The sequence below is a fragment of the Arachis hypogaea genome, chromosome 19 (assembly GCF_003086295.3).
Source record: "Arachis hypogaea cultivar Tifrunner chromosome 19, arahy.Tifrunner.gnm2.J5K5, whole genome shotgun sequence".
Lineage (NCBI taxonomy): Eukaryota > Viridiplantae > Streptophyta > Magnoliopsida > Fabales > Fabaceae > Arachis > Arachis hypogaea.
Genome location: NC_092054.1, coordinates 8,790,139 through 8,811,821, shown reverse-complemented (window position 1 = coordinate 8,811,821; position 21,683 = coordinate 8,790,139). Strand labels below are relative to the sequence as shown.

Sequence of the window (21,683 nt, the reverse complement as noted above, 5' to 3'; positions counted from 1 at the left end):
AAGAATATTAAAAAATGTCTTTAACCCTTTTAAAAAATTAATATATAATTTTACCTAAATTTAAATAATATACTATCTTCATATATTACATATGTATTTTGTTATTTTTCATTACAATTATGTTTTTACTGGAGATATATTTATTCACGTTTGATTATTTTTATCATGATCTTAAAATTATTGGTGATATTTTTATTATTTTTGTCATTTAAAATTATTTTTGTTGACACTTAGATTCTTAAAAATATTTTTAGTAATTTATTTTTATTTTTCTACTTCTGGGTGACTTGCTTTTATTAGATAGACTAATTTATTTATAATTTTTTATAAGAAGATATTATATACTGTATTTTGATTATCTAAAATTTTCTTTAAATTGATTAATAAACAAATTTATATATTTTTAGTTTAAAAAAATTTATATTTTAAAGTAATTTTTTTTATGCCTTTTGATAACCTATGTTTTATTCATGTAAATATTTTTTACTTAAAAAAAAAATTTCAACTCAATTTCCTCTCAAACAAATCCAATAATGTCCATTTTCATCGCATAAAGGTATAAAGCCATAATAAAAATTATTGCTAAAAATTTGCACAATTTACTCTAAATTAGCCAATTAGCCATAACCATTCTTTCAAAGCCGATTCTTGGTTCAAATTAGCCGCTCTAACTACTAATTTATGGTTCAATCGATTCGATCGTAGTTTAACCGAAAACCCATTTTTAATAAAATAATACATAAAATATAAATACACACAGGAAAATATAATTATAGTCTAATATAAATTTTAAAATATTATCCATAGTAAAAATATTACATAAACCACAATGTTATGATCTCTTTCAAATACAAACTCAAAAGTCAAATTAAAAAAAAAATCATAAAATGCCATATGATAAACTATTTAAGATTATTCACAATCTTACACCACACAGTAATAAAAAATCACAGTTAACGTATTAGCTAACAACAATGAGAGTTAAAAAGTACTTAGAAGAGAGCAGACTGAGCAGTGAGCACACAAGGGGACAGGGCACAACCGGAGGGGATGACGCGACGGAAGGGGAGGAGCGTGGTGGAACAGATGGAGGCAGGAGGCGAGACCAGTTGCAGCTGCGGCCATGGCTGTGCGATGGAGGCAGCTTCCAGAAGTTGCAACGACGACCGTAGCAAGGTGATGTCTGGACGGAAGTGAAGGAGTGAGGGAGGAGATCAATGAAAAGAAGGAGATGGAGAATGAGACTGTGAGATAGACGAGGCATGAGGGTGCTGCTGACGGTTTTGGACTTTGGTAGTTTGGTTAGAATTTCTCTCCTCTAAACCAAACAGCAGGATTTTGGACTTTTGGGAGAAAACCGACTGGGTCCCACTAGTTCAGTTTGACCGGTCGACTGTGGCTTCTGAATCTTTCGGTTATAGTATCTAATTGATTCATTGTTTTCACTTGTTTACGGTTCGATCGATCGGTTTAAACTGATTTTCAAAATCTTACATTACAATAATAGCTAAAAGAGAATATCTATATATTTATACAAACTTACCTCTTTATCTTATAATTCATCATATATGTATACAATGTTTAATATTGTTGACAACAATAATAATAATAAAAATAAAAATAATATTTTATTAATTCAGCTATGAAGTATACTTAGAACTTAATATATGTTTAATTATTTATTTACTTAATTTAACTATATTTTTCTATTGATACTTTAAATATTTCTAATAGTATGTTTGATAATTTAATTTTTATGTTAGTACATATATTAAAATGGCTTAAAAAAAATTGAAATAGTGATTTATTTCAATGTTTATTTTCGAAACACAGATAAGCAAATTAAATAAATACTATTTTAACACTAACATTTTGCTAGTGAATATACGCTTTTTCTTTTTTGTTAATAAAAAAATAATTTAAATACACAATTAATAATAATAATAATAATAATAATAATAATATTTTTATACAGATTTTAGAAGTATTTCGTATATAAATAGTGTTTTTATCAATTTTGTATATAAAATTTTAAAATTATTTTTAATTAAATAAGATTGAGAAAATAAATAAATTTAATAACATTTATAAATAAATAATCTTTAAATAATATTAGTTAATTTTTATATTGATTTTGTTCACATAATAACAACTTATTTTTGTAATCTTATTTTTAATTTAAATTTATTTATTTTATATATTTTACATATTAAATAATTTAAAATATTTTATTTTTTTATAATTTATAAAAAATATAAAATTAATTTTTAAAATTCAATAAAAAAGCGACAGAATAGAAACCACTAGTAAAAAGATAAAGCCAATTAAATGTGTTAAATATCTAATTAACTTATTTTTTAAAAAAAAAAGCTAATAACAAAAATAGAATAATTAGTATTGATTTTTTTTCACACAACACATTTGTTTATCAAAACCGTTTTTCACAAGATTTATATTTTAAATATTCTATGTATTTATCATTCATATACTCAAATGTATGATAAGATAGGTTGGATTAAATAATATATATTTTATGACCACAATCTATATATGTGTATATATGTGTATGTATGTCATATTTTATTACTAACCAAATTCCAATCAAATAGAAAATAAAGCCAAATATTTATATTTACTTTTATCATATCTCTATAATATTATAATTGTTCTTGCAAAAAAAAAAAGTTTAATAAAAAAATTTATATAAAAATATTAATATAATTTTTAATAACAAATTTTTTATTAAAATATGTTACTGAATACTTATATTATTTTAAATGATATATATTATTTAAAAAATATTTAAAATTTATTATTTTGTATTAATAATATTATTAAAAATATATTATTAGTTTTTTTAAAATAATATTTTTTTTGATTCATCAAATAATATAACAACAAAAAATTTTACATAACTAAATCTACTAAATAAATATTATATTTATTTTTTTATAATATTATATTCATTTATTTCTATATTATATGTAAAAAAAATAAAACAATAAAAGTATTCAAAAACATCACATGGACAATAATAGAATAATGGAGGAGTTTCATCAAGTTCTCCTCGATACTTTTCTGGTGTAAAAATCGTGCACTAGCTTTCGCCCTCTATACACTGTAATTCACCTTATTGAAAATCCCTAAATTAAAAAGAGTCACTTTACTTGGTTTCCCTTTGCTCCCAAATTAGATCTCAGTCATCTCACAGACTCCTTCCACTTTTCAGCAATGGCAGTCGCTCTCCAACGTCTTACCTCCCAATCCCACCGTCTTCCATCTCTCTCCTCCTTCCTCGCCAAATCTCTAATCGCCCGATCCTCCGCCACCACCTCCACCTCCTCCTCAACTTCCTCCTCAAAGAAGGTCTCCGACCGCATCGTGCGCCTCTCAGCAATCGACTTCGAGGGCAAGAAGCACGAAATTCTGGGCCTTTCAGGCCACACCCTCCTTAAAGCCCTAACCAACTCGGGCCTTATCGACCCAGCCTCCCACCGTCTGGAAGAGATCGACGCCTGCTCCGCCGAATGCGAGGTTAACATCGCCCAAGAATGGCTAGACAAGCTCCCTCCACGTTCCTATGAAGAAGAGTACGTTCTCAAGCGCAATTCGAGGGCTAGGGTTCTCAACAAGCACTCCAGGCTCGCCTGCCAGCTCACTCTTAACCATGACCTTCAAGGTATGGTCGTCGCCGTCCCGGAACCCAAACCCTGGGACACTAACTAATATATAAAATTTTCCCTTTTTTTTTTATCTTCCTTGAATTGGGGGATTTTTGTTAAGTGAAAAAATAATGGCTTTGAGAAAAGATTGGAAACTTGTTGAATTGTTATTTTGTAATTTGTACTGTTTTAGACTTGCGATGAACCGGTATTCGCTCCTTTATATGCATAAGTACTGCTGCAATTGCGTATTGTGATGCAATGTTGATAACTCTGCATTGTTTCATTTTTGTGGGTTATCTTGTGAGGTCACTTTGTTTAATTATAAAGAAAACAATCATAGAAAGAATAAAGCTACTTGGAGATTGGGAATGATTTTGGATGATTTTGTTAAGTGGATGAGGATCACGGTAGAATATATAGTTCGAATATATAGTTCAGGGATCCATTTGCTGGTTTTTGCTAATAATATTAATAACGTAGAGAGATTTAGAGGGCTTTTTTGGCAAGAATTATCAAATCTGAATTCATCGGAATGATGTTCGTTATGTCTTTTTGAAGGAGTATTGGAATAATCAGTTTTCTTTTGGTGTATTACACAGTTTTGGTTTGGTTTGAACATGCGCAAGATGTGTGCTTTGTGTTGTGTTTAATTTGAATAGTTGTTTGGTCAAGTGCTTTCCGTAGGAGAAAAATATTGCTGTTACTGAGAGTACAACTTTAATTCTTTATAGATTTTAGAACTGCACCAAGAATAAGGGATTGCACCCATTATTACAGGCATCATGGCTCTAGATGTTAAGCTCATGAAATCCTAAGGCCATAGTAAAGCCAATAGTAGTTAAACAAGTAAATTTAGTTGACCACCTGTTGGTTGGTAAATTGATGTACGTTCTTTTGTAGTTGCTATGAGTTTTGGTTTCCTTGCTTCTAGTAGAAATGGGTAGAAGACACAAACCTAGTCAATGAATCAGTGAGTGCCAGTTTCCATGAGGAAAGGGACTTTTGTGGTTTATTAGATGCATGGTTTGCTATTCAAAGCAATGATAGATGAATGTGTTTTTTGAATAATTTAAGTATATTTTGGACTAGGAAAAGGTAGATTGCTGCAACATATTGTTAAAGTAGAATGAGGTATCAGGTATGCTAGTTTTTGTGAATAATTAAAGAAGGTTGGTTATGTTCAGCAGTTAAGCACAGTTTCAACATCAAGATGCATAGAACTTTTCGCCCCTCCTATTCTTTTTCAAGCTACATGAATGTTGGATGTGTTTTTTTTTTTTTTTAATGCCAGCTTTACTATGCTTTTGGTCCTTGTAAAATATTGGCAATTTTGGTACCCGCCCAAGATCTCATGAAACAGTTGTTTGGTGTTAGTAAATGCATGTGTCCATTAAAGTGTTGAAATCCAGCAATTTATAACACATGAAGAATGCATCACATTTAGAGAAGATATGAATGGGAGGAGTAATGTTTATGTGCAATGGATTTATTGACACTTCATGTAGGCTGCGTTTGTTTGCTTAGACATGGACACTAATACATAGACACGGTGGTACACGTCCACTGTTTGTTTGCTGAGACACGATTTTTGAATGGGCACGGTGGTACACAGATACACACAGAATACATGTTTTTAGTGTCTCTCCTTAAAGCTGAGACACTGAGACACAACTTATGAGACACAACTTTTTTCACTTTTATCCCTAGTTAATTTCAAAAATTCCAACCTTATCCCTACCTCAACCCTATCCTAACCCCTTTCTCTACTCCCTCTTCCTTCTCCGTCAGTCTTCTACCTCTCTCCAGATTCTTCTCCTCTGCCATAGATCTTGTCGCCGCCGCCATGCCTCCATCCTCCGACGGTCCTCTCTCTCCATCGCCGCACTCTTCTTTCTTGCTTTCTTAAATTTGTGTCTCTTCCGCGCTCTTCTGTCGTTGCCTTTCTCGGATCTGTGCTGCCTCTACATCGCTGCCCCCACTTGTACAGATCTGTTGTCCTCGCCGTCCATTCCTCGTGACACAGAGTCACAGCACCGTCCAACCCACAGCGAGTCGCAGCATCGTCCAACCCTCTCGACACAGCAAGTCAGTGTCGCCATCCAACGCTCGTGACCCAGAAAATTGCAGCACCTTCCTCTGCTCCTTCTCTCACTGTCTCCCTCATCTCTTTCATTCTCCTGCGATTTTTTTTAATTTTGGTTATGGTTACTGTGATTATTGCCTCTGTCTTCTCTGTTTTTTTTTTCTTTATATTTTTTTGAGACAAATGGTGATTATTAAAAAATTATCAGTGATTTTTTGGTAATTAGATGATGATGAAGATGATAAATCCGATAATGATAGTGATGGTGGTAGTAGATGGTGATGGTGGCTATGGATAGTGGTAGTTGTGGATACATTGGTGTTATTGGTGATGATAAATTTGTCATTTTGATAAATTTGTGTATACCAGTGTACTGTTATGTATAATGTTGCCAAACAAGATAAAAATTTTGTGTATGTTCATGTCTATGTGCTGTTGTGTCTTTGTGTCTCTGTCCATTGCTGGTTAAGACAGCAAACAAACGGAGCCGTATTGTTTCTTGTCCAAGGTTCAAAATAAATTAGTAGTATGTATTATAGGCTACAGCTCCTTTATCTGTCCACAGGATGCAAACTAACAACCGCTGTATTATCTTTATATCCATGTTTTGCAAGATGTGTTATAGCTTCCAACTGTGTTTCATGAGGGTTTTTTTGTGTTTTTTTTTGGGTTATCTGTGATAATCTTTTGAACAAAAAAATAATGGCCATATCTACATGTATTTCCCTATACGTATTCTGTATTTCATAAAATTGTTTGTATTTACATGATAAACTTAGGCAAATTTCTGATGCGTCATTGATTTATAAAATATAATGATGTGTTGGAAGCCCAGGTGTGCTAATAAGTTGGTATGTATATGCTTTCTAGAAGAGGACATATGATAAGGTTTGCTAATGACTGATATACAAATAATATATTATTATTGCTCGGTGAACAATTTTAGGAGTCTTATTTTCATCAAATACTACATAAGATGAATGACTTGCTTATTAATGTTACATTAGTGATACATTGGAGACAAGTATTAGAACACAAAAGAATTGTCATAATGAATGCTCATCTTCTGAATCCAGAATTCAATTCCCCAGTAATTGTGTTTAGTTTCCATTGATTTGTGCTTTCTTCATGCTCCAAGCACTCAAACTTGTGATTTTAACACTAGAAGTTCCATTATTGAAGGCATATAGTTGTGCCTCATCATTTATTGCCAGTGTGGGATAAACTCTGGCAGTGATGCAAGCCTTTCCGTCTCCTCCAAAACTCTCCACAACAGAGTGATCAATCTGTTGAAAAAGTGAAAAAAGAAACTCATATTAGAAGCATAAAAGTAAAAGATCTAAGGAATAATACATGTCAAGTAGCTGCAATTGGTTTCTGATAGATCATGATCATGACACTGATGGTTGTTAAGTGTTAACCATTTTAATAGGAAGAGCAAGAGTGACCTCCTTTTCTTCACAATAAATAAAATAAAGATGAAATTCTTTGTAGCCATGACTTGTATGGATAATGATATCTTCAGTTCCTTTTTATTTATCACAAATAAAAGAGAATGGAAGAAGTATGATTAATTTTCTTTTGAAGTTCTTATGAGTGCATAAATTGGAACTTACCAAGCTTCTCAATGACAACTTCTCATGAAGAGGATCCACATCCACAAAAGTTCCGTAAGTGGTGAGATCATTATCTTTGTTCAAGGAAGACCTATCAAAGCAATGATTATAAATATCAGAGTGATTCATATGGGAAATACATAATGGATACGGTTGAACTTAGGTGTTTGATGCACTAAAATATGTTAATGGTATAACTTTAATAGATTATTTTCTCCGTGGATCATATTTAGTTACATCATTTACAAACCTGCTTTGGTCACTGCAAAAGAGAACCAAATTTTCGTTTTGGTATTTGAATATTCTGAAGAACACTGAAGTGTACTCTTGCAATCCCTTTGAAGCCAAAACTATTAGGCCAAAGGGTCCCAATCCACTTCTAACAGAAGAACCCTTCTGGCTACACAGAATTTGGGGGTCTACCCAAGAGTTCAATACTTCAGCATCGCCAGTCTTATTTATCTCAAATGAAATTTCAACGTCAGCCTGCAAAATACACATAATTAAATTCATCTGAAGTTTGAAAAGAATCACACTCTTCTTTTCTTTTTTGGATTGATTCATCACTTGACATCCATAAATAATAGAATGCGTATAATAGAACCTATATATAAGGGTGGAAAAAGGCCAGGCGGCCTGGCAGGGGCCTGCAGCCTGGCCTGTATTTGGCCTGGCCTGGCCTGGCCTGTTATAAAATAGGTACAGGCACAGGCTCTTTTAAAAGTCTTAATAAATTAATAGGCCAGGCCCAGGCTCACTAATTAGCCTTATAGGCCTGTCAGGCCTGCCTGAGCCTGTTAAAATATAATTAAATATATAAATAATTATTTATTATTAATAAAATTATGAGATATTTTAAATTTATTATATTTTATTATAAATATTTTTATATATTTTAAATATGTTAAAAGTTTAAAATTTTTTACAAATATTAAATATATGACATATTACATATAACTATTTTTATTAAAAAATAATTTTTTTAAATAATATTTTTATTTTTGTGAAAAAAAATTAGCAGGCCTTTTAACAGGCTTCAGGCCAGGCCCGACTGAATAACAGGCCAGGCCTAGTACTTTATAAAGAGCCTATAACAGGCTGCAGGCCAGGCTCAGGCCAATCAACTGTATGACAGGCCAAGCCTGTTAAGAGCAAAGCCTGGCCTGGCCTGACCTGTTTCCACCCCTACCTATATATATGAACTTGCTCATTTAACACTAGGGGTGGTAAAGCGGGTTGGCCCGTCCTAACCCGCCCAGCCCGCCTAAGCCTGCATCATAAATGGGGCGGGCCGGTCCGTTCCGTAACTAAAGTGGGTTCAAAATGCTAGCCCGTTCTGTTTTATGGCGGATTAGCGGTGCCCGACGAGCCAGTCCGTCCCACCAAAACCTGCAAATTTGGCGATGCGGATTTGGCGAATATTTTTAAGGTTTAATTACTCTGTTGGTCCCTATACTTTCACTAAATTTTTAATTAGGTCCTTATACTTTTTTTTCTTTCAATTGGGTCCCTACACTGCTTTAATTTTGTAATTAAGTCCTTCCTAGTGTAAAAAATATTAGAGTTAACTGAACATTTCTTCGCAAATTGAAGGTATTTATAATTAAAAACTTAATTAAATCTTTGACCGCATGTATTTTGGTAAAAATATTATGTTAATTTTAACATTTTTAACATGAAAAGGATGTAATTACAAAATTAAAAGTAGTGTAGGGACTCAATTGAAAGGAAAAAAAGTATAGGGACCTAATTAAAAATTTGCTGAAACTATAGGGACCAACAGAGTAATTAAACCTATTTTTAATTTGACGGATTTCAAATCCTAGTTCGACCCGTCTTTTTTAGCGGGTTCGACGGGTCGGTCCGACAAGTTCGACCCGTTTTACCACCCTTATCTAACAATGTATTAGCTAATTGTTAATTTGACAAATTTAATTGCTTGAATATTTATTTCAATTAATTAATTTATTAGTTGATTATTAAAAAAATAATAGAACCTATATCAAACATTTAAAACACATAATTCACCTGTGCTGCTGTGATGTCATTAACTTGAAGCAGTTGACCACCTTTGAGGACTTTGGTGTGCCAGTTGACTGGGTTTTCTCTCAGCTTCTCAATTTCTACCACTGGCCATTGCACTAATTGCTTACCTGACTCATGAAGCCAGATAACCCTTGGTATTGCCTGCAAATACATGTCAAAATGCTTATTATTAAAACTTGTTCTACACACAATAATTTCCTTAAACTTTATCAAATTCAACCTAACTTTTGATCATTTCTAAATTTATGTATACTATTAAAATTTTTAGTTTATTATCTTAATTGTCCTCCAAAGTTTTAAATGAGTAAAAATTTAAATATATATTTAAAAATATAAAAAATATCCAAAATTTTGTTTATTTAAAATTTAGAAGATGATTTGGAATTTTTTTTATTATTTTTCTTTTTATATTTTACATGATTTTAAATATTTCTATAAATATATAACTAATCTCCCTTCGAGAAGAGGTCAATATAACTTAAACAAATAGAGATAAACTACTATAAATTTGCTAATCTGGTTTCTTGAACAGAGGACTTAATAATTTTTTTTATTATTATTGTTTTGTTTGTGGGGCTAGATCTCTATACTAATGGTTTGACTCTTACCTGTCACGTGAAATATTTTATTTTTGACATCCCTATCCATGCAAATATTAAAGCATATATTATAAGACCGTACCAAATTATATAATCTAACCAAATAATTCATAGAAACTTCAATAATCAACTATTCTTGGATTAAATTAGAGAGAGATTAAAACCAACTCACATGGATTCCAGACCATCCTTTCTTGATATCATCAGCAACACTTGATGATTCGTTGACCCAACCAAGCAACACCCTTCTCTTATTCCCATCATCAAAGAAAGTTTTTGATGCATAGTATTTTCCATAATCATACCTTAACACGGTTTCAATATTCTTATCAAAATCCTTGTCCGGGATAAATTTATCCTTGGTAGCATTATAACTCCCAATCAAATAGTAATCATGTTTCCTATCATCCAAACTAGCCTTAAGCACGTGCCTAACATTATCATCATTCACAGAAGTATCTATTCCCAAAATGCCCTTTTTCAAAACAGGGAAAAAATCAGGACATTCCCACATTCCAGTATAGTTAGATGAATGTAAAGGGTGTTTGGCTTTAACCCACTTAACAAAATCTCTGCTCCTATATAAAAGTGCTTGCCCAATTTTGCCCCTCTTGTTTCCAACTAAGACCCTCCAATGCCCATCTCTTCCTAGCCATGCTGTGGTGGGGTCCCTAAATGAACTTGCATTGATCTTGTTAGCAATAGTTGGTGCCATCAAAGGGTTTTCCGGGGATTTCACCCATTCTTTAAGATATGGATCAGACAAGTCTTTGGGGTAGGCCAAGTTTTGAACTTGTTGATTGTTTGGATTAATTCCGGTGTACAAAATGACAGGTTTGCCCCCAGGGCGTATTGTAGCTGAACCTGACCAACAACCATTTATATCTGACGGCTGAGATGGATAGATGGCAATATCAAGTGGGGTCCAATTAACAAGATCTTTTGATACAGAGTGAGCCCATACAATGTTCCCCCAAACTGCACCTTTAGGGTTGTATTGATAAAATAGATGGTACAATCCCTTATATCTCATTGGTCCTACATAATATAATATGCCACATATATTATATTAGTGTAAAAGAATTATGGACATATTTTATTAGGATAAATTATTAAAATAATAATAAAAATTTGATGTTACCAACAAAAATAACTTTGAAAATGTGAATGATAAAACATATAAATCTCAAAAAAATTTAAAATGTAATAAAAAATATTATTTTATTAATTTACTGTATCTATTATTTCAAAAAGTATTTTATAAGTGAAAACATATATTTGATTAGATAATAACTTAAACCCTTTTCTTTTTTTTTGGTATTTTTTATGCTAGTGAATTGGTTTGTGCAACACCTGTGCATAGTGCATTGTTTGCGCACAAGAGTTTGCCATTAAAAAAAGTTTAATTTTATAAACGAATTTTATTTAATTATACCGATTCTTTTGGATAAATATTTAAATAATTAAAATTTAAAATAATTATTTTTACTGACGTATCATTATATATATATAATTATTTTATATTAATAGTGCATTAAAATTAATTTTTTTTTTAAAATTAATAGAATATATGAGCAAATACTAATTATAGGATATAGTGTATTCGTGTATTATGCCGAACAATAGTTATTATTTACTACCTTAATTAGTAAAATTTATATGAAGTAACTATATATAACTATATATACTATTACATGACATAAGTTGAACATATATATATATATCTTCAAAATCGAAATCAAAGTCATACTTATAGATGCAACATGAACATACCAGAGATGCATTCAGTGTATCTCTTTTAAAAAAAATGATTAAACTCTTCATCCACGGTACTTATATTAATTATAGGCTTTTAGATAGTGTTTCTATTTGTGGTATGAGTTGCACTTTTATAATTATGGTGGAAGACACATCATCAGCTTATGATTTTTGAGACAAGAAACTTAGCATGACTAATGCACTAGCAAAAATTTGTGCTAACCATCAGATTTTTACAATTACATGTAAATATGATATCACATAATTAGAAAAATAAATATATCTAGAAAGCTAATTAGTGACAGCGATTTTTAGTTATAATATAAGTATCCCTATGATAAAGGGTTGACCAAAATATAATAACATAACTTACTAATATGTTATTTCTCCTCCTATTGTTAATATTACCTAAGTTTTATCAAACAAATAATAATTTATTACAATGTAAACCTCTAACTTAAACAGTTATTTTCAATTAGAGGTAGTAGTTATTATATAAGACTTTTAAGATATCCAAACACTTCTATTGTATATACATTGTTGAAAACTCAGGTGCAATCGACTTTACGTGAAGTTGATATCTGAGAGCCGTTAAATGATTTGATTGATTTAACTAAATTTTTATCTAACAATTCTCAGGTATTAACTTTACGGGAAGTCGATTTCACGTCAGTTTTTACCATATACATTTTACATTTAGATTTTATATTAAACACGCTCTATTTTTTTTCACTATATTTTATTGACAATAATTTTATATTGTTAATAATTAGTATTTAAAAGTTATTATCTTAAAAATATAATTTTCCTCCAAAAAGAAGAATCTAGGAAAAGACAACCGATTAATTTAATTCTTTAAACTATTATATATCCTCATGCATAATATTTATAATAAGAAAATTAAATGCCGATCGGTTGGAAGAAACTTCTTAATCAAATAGATACCGAAAATTAAATTTGTCCCTACTCCCTACCGCATGAATATGCCAAATATCTGAATGTCATGTATATATGTTGTGATTTATTATATTTTTGGAACTGCTGTTGATGAACAAACTTTTGGAAATTAAATTAAAAATTTTCATTATTGACCTCTCTTCTACATTTCTCAATTATTGTTATCAATATTTGAATCCTTATTAAATTTGAAAATTTCAACCAGTTTGACCAAAGTTCTTATATATAAATGTTAAAATATATACTATTATTTCTATTTTCTTCTGAAACTATACATACAAAGAATATACTAGGCAGGGACATTGTGATAGAGATATGATATTTAATAAACACTCATGTAGACTGGGCCAGGTTGTTTATACCCATACAACACCCAACTCAATTTATTGATAAAAAAAAAATTATACTATTAATGTGACGATATATCGAAGACAATACTAGAGTAGGGATGATTTATTAAAATTTAAAATATTAAAGTAAATATTAATATAAGGTAGGAGAATTTGAACGTTTGCCAATATATTTATTTATTTATTTATTTCCTTACATTCGGAAACGGTGCTTAATAGAGATAAGGGAGCCATGATGACCCCTCAAAAATTTTAAAATTTATATCCTCCTTCTCTTTTTTTTAGCTTTCACAATATTTTTAAAAAACTAAAAGGTTTTTTTAAAAAAAAAATACTTGTTTCACTAATTTATTAATATAAATGATTTTTAAAATATCATAAAATAGTATTAAGATATTTCTTATCTTTAAAATTAATTTATCATATTAATATATTGTTTTGGCTAATTTAATTTTGTGATATATAAATAACTTAATAAATTTAATTAATAAATATCATCTGATCTTTATAAAAAAATTTAAATAATAAATCATTTTTATTGTGGAATTTCAGGCTATATAATAGCTAGCTATTCTACATGCAGAAGAATAATATAACTAAACATTCATATATCATTATAATTATTCAGTAAATAAAGTGCAAATAAAGCACTATAAGCAAAGGAGGGTTAAGAAAGAGGGAAGATAACTAACCATTAGGATCTGCAAGTCCAAACACACCCAAGCATCCATTTTAGCACCACCGGTTAAATCATCAAAACAAGAAGCAAATCAAAGGATCAAATTGTTAATATTTTTTTTTAGTGACTGATCAAATTGTTAATATACATATATATATAATGTTTCCAAAAATAAAAAGAAAGAAATTGAGCAGATAAATATATACAAGCAACTAATTAAGCAAGGGAATTAAGTCGTAATTTTTTCGATCGTTTCAAGTTATGAAGAAGAGAAAGAGTTTGTAATAGGGTGAAAACTCAGTTGCAGTCAAGTTCACATGAAGTTGATAGTTGAGAGTCGTTAGATGATTTGATTGATTTGACTAAATTTTCATCTAATGGCTCTCGATTATCAACTTCACGTGAAGTCAACTGCAGCTGAGTTTCTACCTTATAATAGATATTATTTAATATTTATCCTCTTTGGCATTGCTATCAAGGATAAACAATACCTATATACTTTACATTAACAAACAAAACCAGCAAAAGTATCAAGAAAAATATGATAATTGACAAATATAATCAAACACATAATACCATTTATCCAATTCTTGGGAGGTTGGAAGTGATAAGCTGTTCTGTAAGGTTGATGAGAGGAATCATCATCATGATCAGAAGTAATTAGACTTTGAAGGTTTCTAAAAAGATGGTGAGTGGCTTCAACATGAAGAACACCATTAACATAGATGATAGAGAAAAGAGCAACAAGCCAAAATAATGGAGAAATTTTGATCATGTTTGTGGTTATGTATGTGTGTTTAATTCGATGTAGCTAGGAGTATCTCTTTATATATATAGTGATTTATGTGCCAATGGTTAAATGATATGACGGAAAACCGGGTGATGATTTGTTGAATGGATATTGAATTCCAGAGTGAAAATTCATATAAGATAATAAATATATAGTGATGATGAGAGAAGCAACTAGGAAAATGAGAAATTTTATATATATAAATTCAAAGTATTGTCAGATTTCACAAGTCAACTATGGAAGAGAAATTTAAATCTTGTGTCTTATAAGATACGGAAAGTTAATAAGTAATAATTAATAACATATATGGGAGTTGCTAGCTATTATTATATTATTTAATTTTAATCTTGTATCTATGTATCTTATATGCCCACTATTTTAATTTGTTTTCCCTTTTTTTTTCTTTGTCATTTCTCTTTATTTATTTATATTCTCATCACATCCTCTCATTTTTTTTTAATTTTTTATTATTGTGCTTCTTTTGTATATTTTTTAAATAATAATTTTCAATAAGAAACTGTAGATATAATAAATGAGGTATACATATGTCACCAAAAAAAAAAAATGAGGTATACATATATATAGGATGGTCCTTAATATTACACTGGGATTCTCGTGATGGTTAACTATGATAATTATAATAAATTATAGGGTAAATTATAGTCTGTTATATATAGATGTTTGATAACTAGGAGTCTAGGACAAAAAATAAAAATAATAAAGAGGGAATTAATAAAGTGAATCTATTTTCACTTTTTTTTTAAATGACAAAAATTTGTATCCTAAATACATTTTATTTGTAATTATTTTCAACTACTATAAATAAATTTTTTTGGAGATTTATTAATAATAAATGAAAACGTGAGGTGGAGATTTATTAATAATAGAAAAATATATAACTAATGAAAAAATTAAATAATATTCTATATGAAATTAAATTTAACCCTTACCCATTTATATCTTATTTTAAATAAACTAAGTTTAATCTTAATAAGCTAAATCATAATTTGATATTATCATATAGGATATATACTTGATCATGAACCCCGAACCATGCTTTGACTGTTTGACAAAGTTTAAATAGGATTAAAATCAAATCTAACCATAACAACTCACAAAATACTTTAAGTGATAAGACTTATGTATGCTCTAAGCCTCTAACTACACGTTATATAAATTCTTTTACTAGTAATAAGTAGTAATAAACAAGGTTTCTCGGCTGCTCCTCTCTTTGCGAGAGCAGAACATGGCCTGCCAAGTATTTTCAAAATTTTTTATTTAGTTGAATCTGGTACCAATTGGATTATTAAAAAAAGTTCTTAGGAGTTTTAACAACATTACGTGTATATTATTAAATATTAGTATTTATTACGTCAGTTATTAAGTATTTATATATACATATATTATTTGATTTATTTTATATATTTTTAATATATATTTGTATTCTAATATATATTGTAATTAATTTTGTGATTGATTTTTTTAATACGATTAAAAAATTTGAACTTATATTTTTTAACAGAAATGTTTTATGCATAATTAAAAGTAACTATCAAATAGTAAAAAAAAATAACTATTAAATTAGTCAAAATATATATATATATATTAATTTATGTATTTTTTAATTAAATAATCAATCACTAGAATAATTAAATTTTATAATAATTATTTTTTTAAATATATATTTTTTTACGTACTAATTAATTAGTGTCTGATTTTTGTATATAAATAATAATATATTTTATATTTTGATATTTTATGTAAAAAATATTTTTTTAGGGCATTTTACCTTATTAAAATGATTGAAAAAATTCTTTACTCAAATGCAACATTTGTCATTCGTTTACATGAATGTCCTGATTTATTATTATGTAAACCGTGGTAGGTAACCACGTTTTTCAATTTATACATAAACAGTGGGAGGTTGGCACGGTTTACAGGTAGGAAATAATGAGCATAAACCGCAGTAGGTTACCATAGATTATAAATAAAAAAGGTGGGTTGAAACCGTGTTTGGTTACTACGGTTTATGAGAAAATTTTGTGATCATAAAACCTTGTTGGTTACCACGGTTTACATAATTTGCGATAAGTCATCACGGATCTCATATGTGGTAAACCTAAATTTTTGAATCTGGGAGGTTGAGAGAGAATCTGAGAAAATTTTTGAGGTTTTGAACCATTTGGGTGGTGGAGTCATAAAAGACGAAGCTCGCATGTACCGATTAAATGGTATTGCGCACGTGGATGGAAACATCGACCAAGAGGTTAGTTATACTACCTTATTATTATTATTATTATTGTTATTATTATTATTATTATGAGTTGTTAGTATTATTATTATTATTATTATTATTATGATTATTGTTATTATTATTAATGTTATTATTATTATTATTGGGAGTTGTTAGTATTATTATTATTGTTATTGTTAGTATTATTATTCTTGTTATTATTAGTATTATTGTTATTATTATTCATATTATTGTTATTATTCTTGTTATTATTACTATTGTTATTGTCGTTATTATTATTGTTATTGTTTCATTATTGTTATTACTATTATTAGAGAAAATAGAAAATCAATGTGGGTGTATACTAATATTTTTAAATTATATTTATTGTTATTAATATTGCTCGTATGCTGAGGATTTCCTTATCCACATGTTGCAGCCTACTAGGGTTATTAGCGGTGTTAGGAGACAACAGAATATATCTTTACACGACTAGATTATACCGTATTTGGAGACCGCGGGATTGTATCACTTAGCTAGGCTGAACAGTCAGTGGTTCTAGGTTGATGAGCCTCTACTTAGCGTATTCGTTGAGAGGTGGCGTCCTGAGACCAATGACAGACCCAGAAAAATTTAATTGTGGGGGGCAAAAAAATAATAAAATTTAGGTATAGATATATTTTTTTTGTTTTTCACAATATCCAATAAGTAGTTAAGAATTAATCTATCATGACTTTGAGTTTTATTTAAGAGGGTCAATGAATTACTACACACACGAAATAAAATTCGAACTCCCAACACTTGTTTAAGCGGACGATTAAGCTAATCACTGGACCAACCCAAATTTATTTAGACATATTTAAAATTTTAAATTAGAACTATCTATACATATTGATAAGAATTAGAAACATACACATAATCACTTATTATAGTATTTAAAATAATAAAAAGATAATTTCACTTAGTATAATATTTAAAATAATAAAAAAATAATTTATAATGACTTTTTTTTTTATTTTTAACATGACTAAATATTTTTTTATATATATTCTTAAACAATTATTTTACTTTTTATTATCTTATATTTAATTATAAAATCTACTTATTATAGTTTTTATGGTATAAATAAATCTTTTATCCAAAATAATTACAATAATCAAGACCATTTTAATAATAAATATTAATAGAGTATATTAATATATAGATAATATGTTTTTTTATGTTAAATATTTTTTAAAAGATCACTAATAATTTAAATTGTATTTAATTAGAAAACTAAATTTTAATTTAATTATCAACTAATTAACTAATATAATAAAATTAATTATCACTATTTTTTTAGTTTATTTTTTTATTTTTTATTTTTATACTAAATCAAATTTAACAATATAATTATTATTAAATGTTAAGTTTAACAAAATATTTTTTTAACATAAAATACAAAAAATATTTATATTTTATTTTGGATAAATATAATATAATAAAAAATATTTTTTTTATTAGTTTTTTTTTTTTTAAATCCTGTGGGGGCAAATGCCCCCTCCTCCTTCAATGTAGGTCTGTGCCTGCCTGAGACCCACACCTTTCGCATGCCGTTTGGGAAGTGCATTATCACTTTGCAAGATGTGGCATATCAGCTGGGTTTGCCCATCAATGGGAAAGCTGTTAGTGGGTGCCTGACTGACTTTGAGAATCTAACGGAGAACAGAAGACCCGCATGGGCGTGGTTTCGCGAGTTGTTTGGTGAGTTACCGCCACAGAATAAAGTCAAGCAGATGACGGTGTGCTACACATGGTTCCATGAGAGATTTTGGGTTCTCCCAACAGATGCGAGTGAAGAGACCGTGCGTATATACGAGCGTGCTTATATTCTGATGTTGTTGTCCTCTCAGCTGTTTGCGGACAAGAATGCAAACCGGGTTCACCTTCGCTGGTTGCCTTATTTGGCATAGATGGACGACTCAGAGAGATATAACTGGGGCTCGGCTACACTGGCCTGGTTATATAGATGTCTTTGCGTGGGACAAACAGAAACGTTGTTAACTTGGCCGGGCCACTACAACTTCTACAGTCTTGGATTTTCTGGAGGTTTTCCAGTCTCAGACCTAGTGGTTTTGATGTGTTCGGATTTCTACTGGCATCCAGGTATGGTTTATTGTTTTCGGTCGATAACCTGTTCAATTTCATGTGTTGTCATTCCTAATGAAATGCTCTCAATGAAACTTGTAGGTGGGCAACATATCTGCTGACAAACGATGCAGGGGATCAAAGAGTGGTGTCTGCACGCCTTTGTTTGGATAGATTGCGTGTTCGTGATGTGAGTTAATTAGTTATTGCTCTTACAAGTAGTCGTTTATGTTTACTCTGATGGTCTTACCTAACATTACCTTCTCCGATACAGTTTGTGTGGGAGCCTTATTCTGCTCCCGATGTTGCTGCTGTTGTTCATCCGGAGATACTTGTTGACGAGCACCGTAGGCTATGGACGGCGGTCACTAGCCTGATATATTTTGCTGCGATAGAGTGGCATCAGGTGGATAGAGTGGTACCGCAGTTCGGCGGTGTTCAACATCTCCCCCAGTTGGCTCTGAACATAGATTGGCTCCATGCGAAGGATGGAAGGGGTTGAGATCGATGGTTGCCCAGATATTATCAGGAATGGCATTTGCATTGGAAGAACAAGCTGGATTCAGTCATCCCGGTCGATAGAGTAGCTGATCCGGGTCCATCAGCGGAGTACTTGGACTGGTGGTGCCGTGTGACCCACAGATTCCTGTCCCCAGATGTTGCATTTCATGATCCTAGACCGATTGTGTTGACGGAGGAGGCTCGTCACAGAGGATCATCGCAAGCACCTCCCAGGGTGCCCAATCTGAAATTCTGTAGAAGAACCCCCAATTGTAGCACCTCCGTCTGCCTGTTGACCCAAAGCTTCCAAGTTTAGAGTGGAGAAGTGTGGAGGGTACTGTTATGTGCCAGAACTTGAAGGGCCATGCTGTGTATGTGGATTGGCACCTGTGTCATCATCGCTGTCCCCAATGATATCTACAGGCTCCTAGTCAGAGTCATCGTCCCGCATTACATTCTCTACTCGATAAGGTTTCCCGGACCCTTGAACATCATGAATCATGCCACCACCAGTATCCACCTCAAATGCCTGCTGCCAGACCCCAGGATTCTCGATCGGTACAGAAGCAACTGCCTCCGTTCGATCTAAATCAGCCGCAAAGGAAGGGGATGCGACCTGCAGAACAGTTGGTCTGGCCACAGGCATCGAACTAGACGCATCGCCCGCGGCAGTCGAGCTATGAACTGGAGATGATGCTCCAGAACTATCGACACCAACCTCCAACTTCGCATACAGCTCGTGTATTCTGATCTCCGGAAAACTCCTAACACAATGAAACAGAACCTGAATATCTTCATCGGCCGCTATCACAAACGTAGCATACTTAACACCGGTCGACACAACTACGATGGGAATCTTGTAGAATAGCTTTTTCACCCACTTGCTCCCAAATACCCCAAACTTCTGCAAGATGCTATTCTTTACATCTGACAAAGTGCTTGATGAACTGATAAATACACTCAACGGTTCTTTGTCAGTGAACTTCACACCATATTTTTTGCTTCTTTGAATTTTTTCAGAGCAATGCACTAAGACAAGAAAATTCTCTTCCTCACTTGCCATTGTGATAATGCTCCTCTTCAACAGCTTGAATCTCACTCATATATATATAGAATTCTTCTCTTCATAAACCGTGGCAGTTAACAAGGGTTTTTACATTTACATATCCATTCATAAACCGTGGCAGGTTAGAGGGTTTTATGGTCAAATTTTTGCCTTCGTAAACTGTGATTACCTACTGCGGTTTATGGTCATTGTTACTCAGTCATAAACCGTACCAGCCTACAACGGTTTATGTGTAAATTGTAAACCGTAGTTACCTACTACGGTTTACATAATAATGAATCAGGACACGCAGGTAAGGAAATTGCAATGGTTACATTTCAGTAAACGTTTCCTCTTTTATTTTATTCAAGTAAATTACCATTTTTTTATTAGTTATGTTAAAATATCTTTCTTTAAGTAAAAAATATTTTAAAAATATAAATTATAACTTTTAAAAAATATTTTTTTATTTTTTAATATTTATTTTTATTATTAAAAATTTATTAAACACACTAAAAAAAATATTTTTTATTTAAAGATATTTTTTAACAACCTAATAATACCCAAACAAACCCTTAGCTAAGCTAACTTAGATGATGAATGGGTCTTTTTCAAGTTTTTATCAATCTATGTTTTGGATTCAAGATACTGATTAAGTGAGGACGAGAATTGGTATGATCAAAATTTCAAATTACAGAAGTGGTTAATCTTTTTTTAATATTATTTAATTGTTGGTTAGTTCATTATTTTGAAAGTTTTTTTATTATTTTAATTTCTTTACGTGTTTTATATAATTTTATATGTTTCAATAGTTTTACACTTATTATGATAAAAATAATGGAAAAACTAATGTTTAAGAAAGATAAAATATAATTTGAAAATATATGAACTATTTGATAATATATGAATTAATATATATATATACATATATATGTGTGTGTGAATTTTATCAGATTTTTTTTAAAATAAAAGATAAATTATTTTTGTGATATATACCGTGATTACTGATAAATTATTCTTTTACCAGAGTTTTAATATTTATGTTATCTTCTCTTTTTTTTTCAATTGATACTTGATACTATGTTTCTCTTAAAACTTGATAACAATGTCATTTTCATCATCCCACCAAATACACCTCTCCTTCTCCAATTTTAAAATCTTAATTTTTCTCGAATTCAATTACTATTTTCAATCAATTAGGTTAGGATTTTGAACTTGTTATTACGCTAATCTT

At 30.5% G+C, this 21,683-nt stretch overlaps 3 protein-coding genes across 3 annotated transcripts; 2 read left to right on the top strand and 1 right to left on the bottom strand.

The window, feature by feature from the left end:
- The first annotated feature begins 3,085 nt into the window (after positions 1 to 3,085).
- On the top strand, positions 3,086 to 3,924 carry LOC112776150 (uncharacterized). Its single transcript, XM_025820178.3, has one exon. The coding sequence runs from the start codon at positions 3,232 to 3,234 to the stop codon at positions 3,724 to 3,726; it is 495 nt and encodes a 164-aa protein (XP_025675963.1). The 5' UTR covers positions 3,086 to 3,231; the 3' UTR covers positions 3,727 to 3,924.
- A 2,725-nt stretch (positions 3,925 to 6,649) lies between these two features.
- Positions 6,650 to 13,898, bottom strand: LOC112776149 (beta-fructofuranosidase, cell wall isozyme). Its single transcript, XM_025820177.3, has 6 exons — positions 13,767 to 13,898; positions 10,182 to 11,047; positions 9,393 to 9,551; positions 7,615 to 7,850; positions 7,365 to 7,455; positions 6,650 to 7,034 (listed from the first exon to the last, which is right to left on the bottom strand). The coding sequence occupies exons 2-6, from the start codon at positions 11,040 to 11,042 to the stop codon at positions 6,849 to 6,851; spliced, it is 1,533 nt and encodes a 510-aa protein (XP_025675962.2). The 5' UTR covers positions 11,043 to 11,047; positions 13,767 to 13,898; the 3' UTR covers positions 6,650 to 6,848.
- Positions 13,899 to 18,365: 4,467 nt separating this feature from the next.
- Positions 18,366 to 19,405, top strand: LOC140182113 (serine/threonine-protein phosphatase 7 long form homolog). The gene is made up of 4 exons (XM_072228224.1): positions 18,366 to 18,695; positions 18,785 to 18,921; positions 19,006 to 19,093; positions 19,178 to 19,405. Exons 1-4 carry the CDS (start codon positions 18,366 to 18,368, stop codon positions 19,403 to 19,405), a joined length of 783 nt encoding a protein of 260 aa, XP_072084325.1.
- Positions 19,406 to 21,683: the final 2,278 nt, after the last annotated feature.

What these genes read in the sequence shown, in the direction of transcription:
- LOC112776150 (XM_025820178.3), top strand. Translation starts at nt 3,232, where the DNA reads ATGGCAGTCGCTCTCCAACGTCTTACCTCCCAATCCCACCGTCTTCCA.
- LOC112776149 (XM_025820177.3), bottom strand. Translation starts at nt 11,042, where the DNA reads ATGAGATATAAGGGATTGTACCATCTATTTTATCAATACAACCCTAAA. An exon ending in AAGGATGGTCTGGAATCCAT is followed by an intron (nt 9,552 to 10,181) that starts GTGAGTTGGTTT and finishes ATGTATTTGCAG; the next exon opens with GCAATACCAAGGGTTATCTG. An exon ending in AGTTGTCATTGAGAAGCTTG is followed by an intron (nt 7,035 to 7,364) that starts GTAAGTTCCAAT and finishes CTTTTTCAACAG; the next exon opens with ATTGATCACTCTGTTGTGGA.
- LOC140182113 (XM_072228224.1), top strand. Translation starts at nt 18,366, where the DNA reads ATGCCGTTTGGGAAGTGCATTATCACTTTGCAAGATGTGGCATATCAG. An exon ending in GGATTTCTACTGGCATCCAG is followed by an intron (nt 18,922 to 19,005) that starts GTATGGTTTATT and finishes TGAAACTTGTAG; the next exon opens with GTGGGCAACATATCTGCTGA. An exon ending in ATAGATTGCGTGTTCGTGAT is followed by an intron (nt 19,094 to 19,177) that starts GTGAGTTAATTA and finishes TCTCCGATACAG; the next exon opens with TTTGTGTGGGAGCCTTATTC.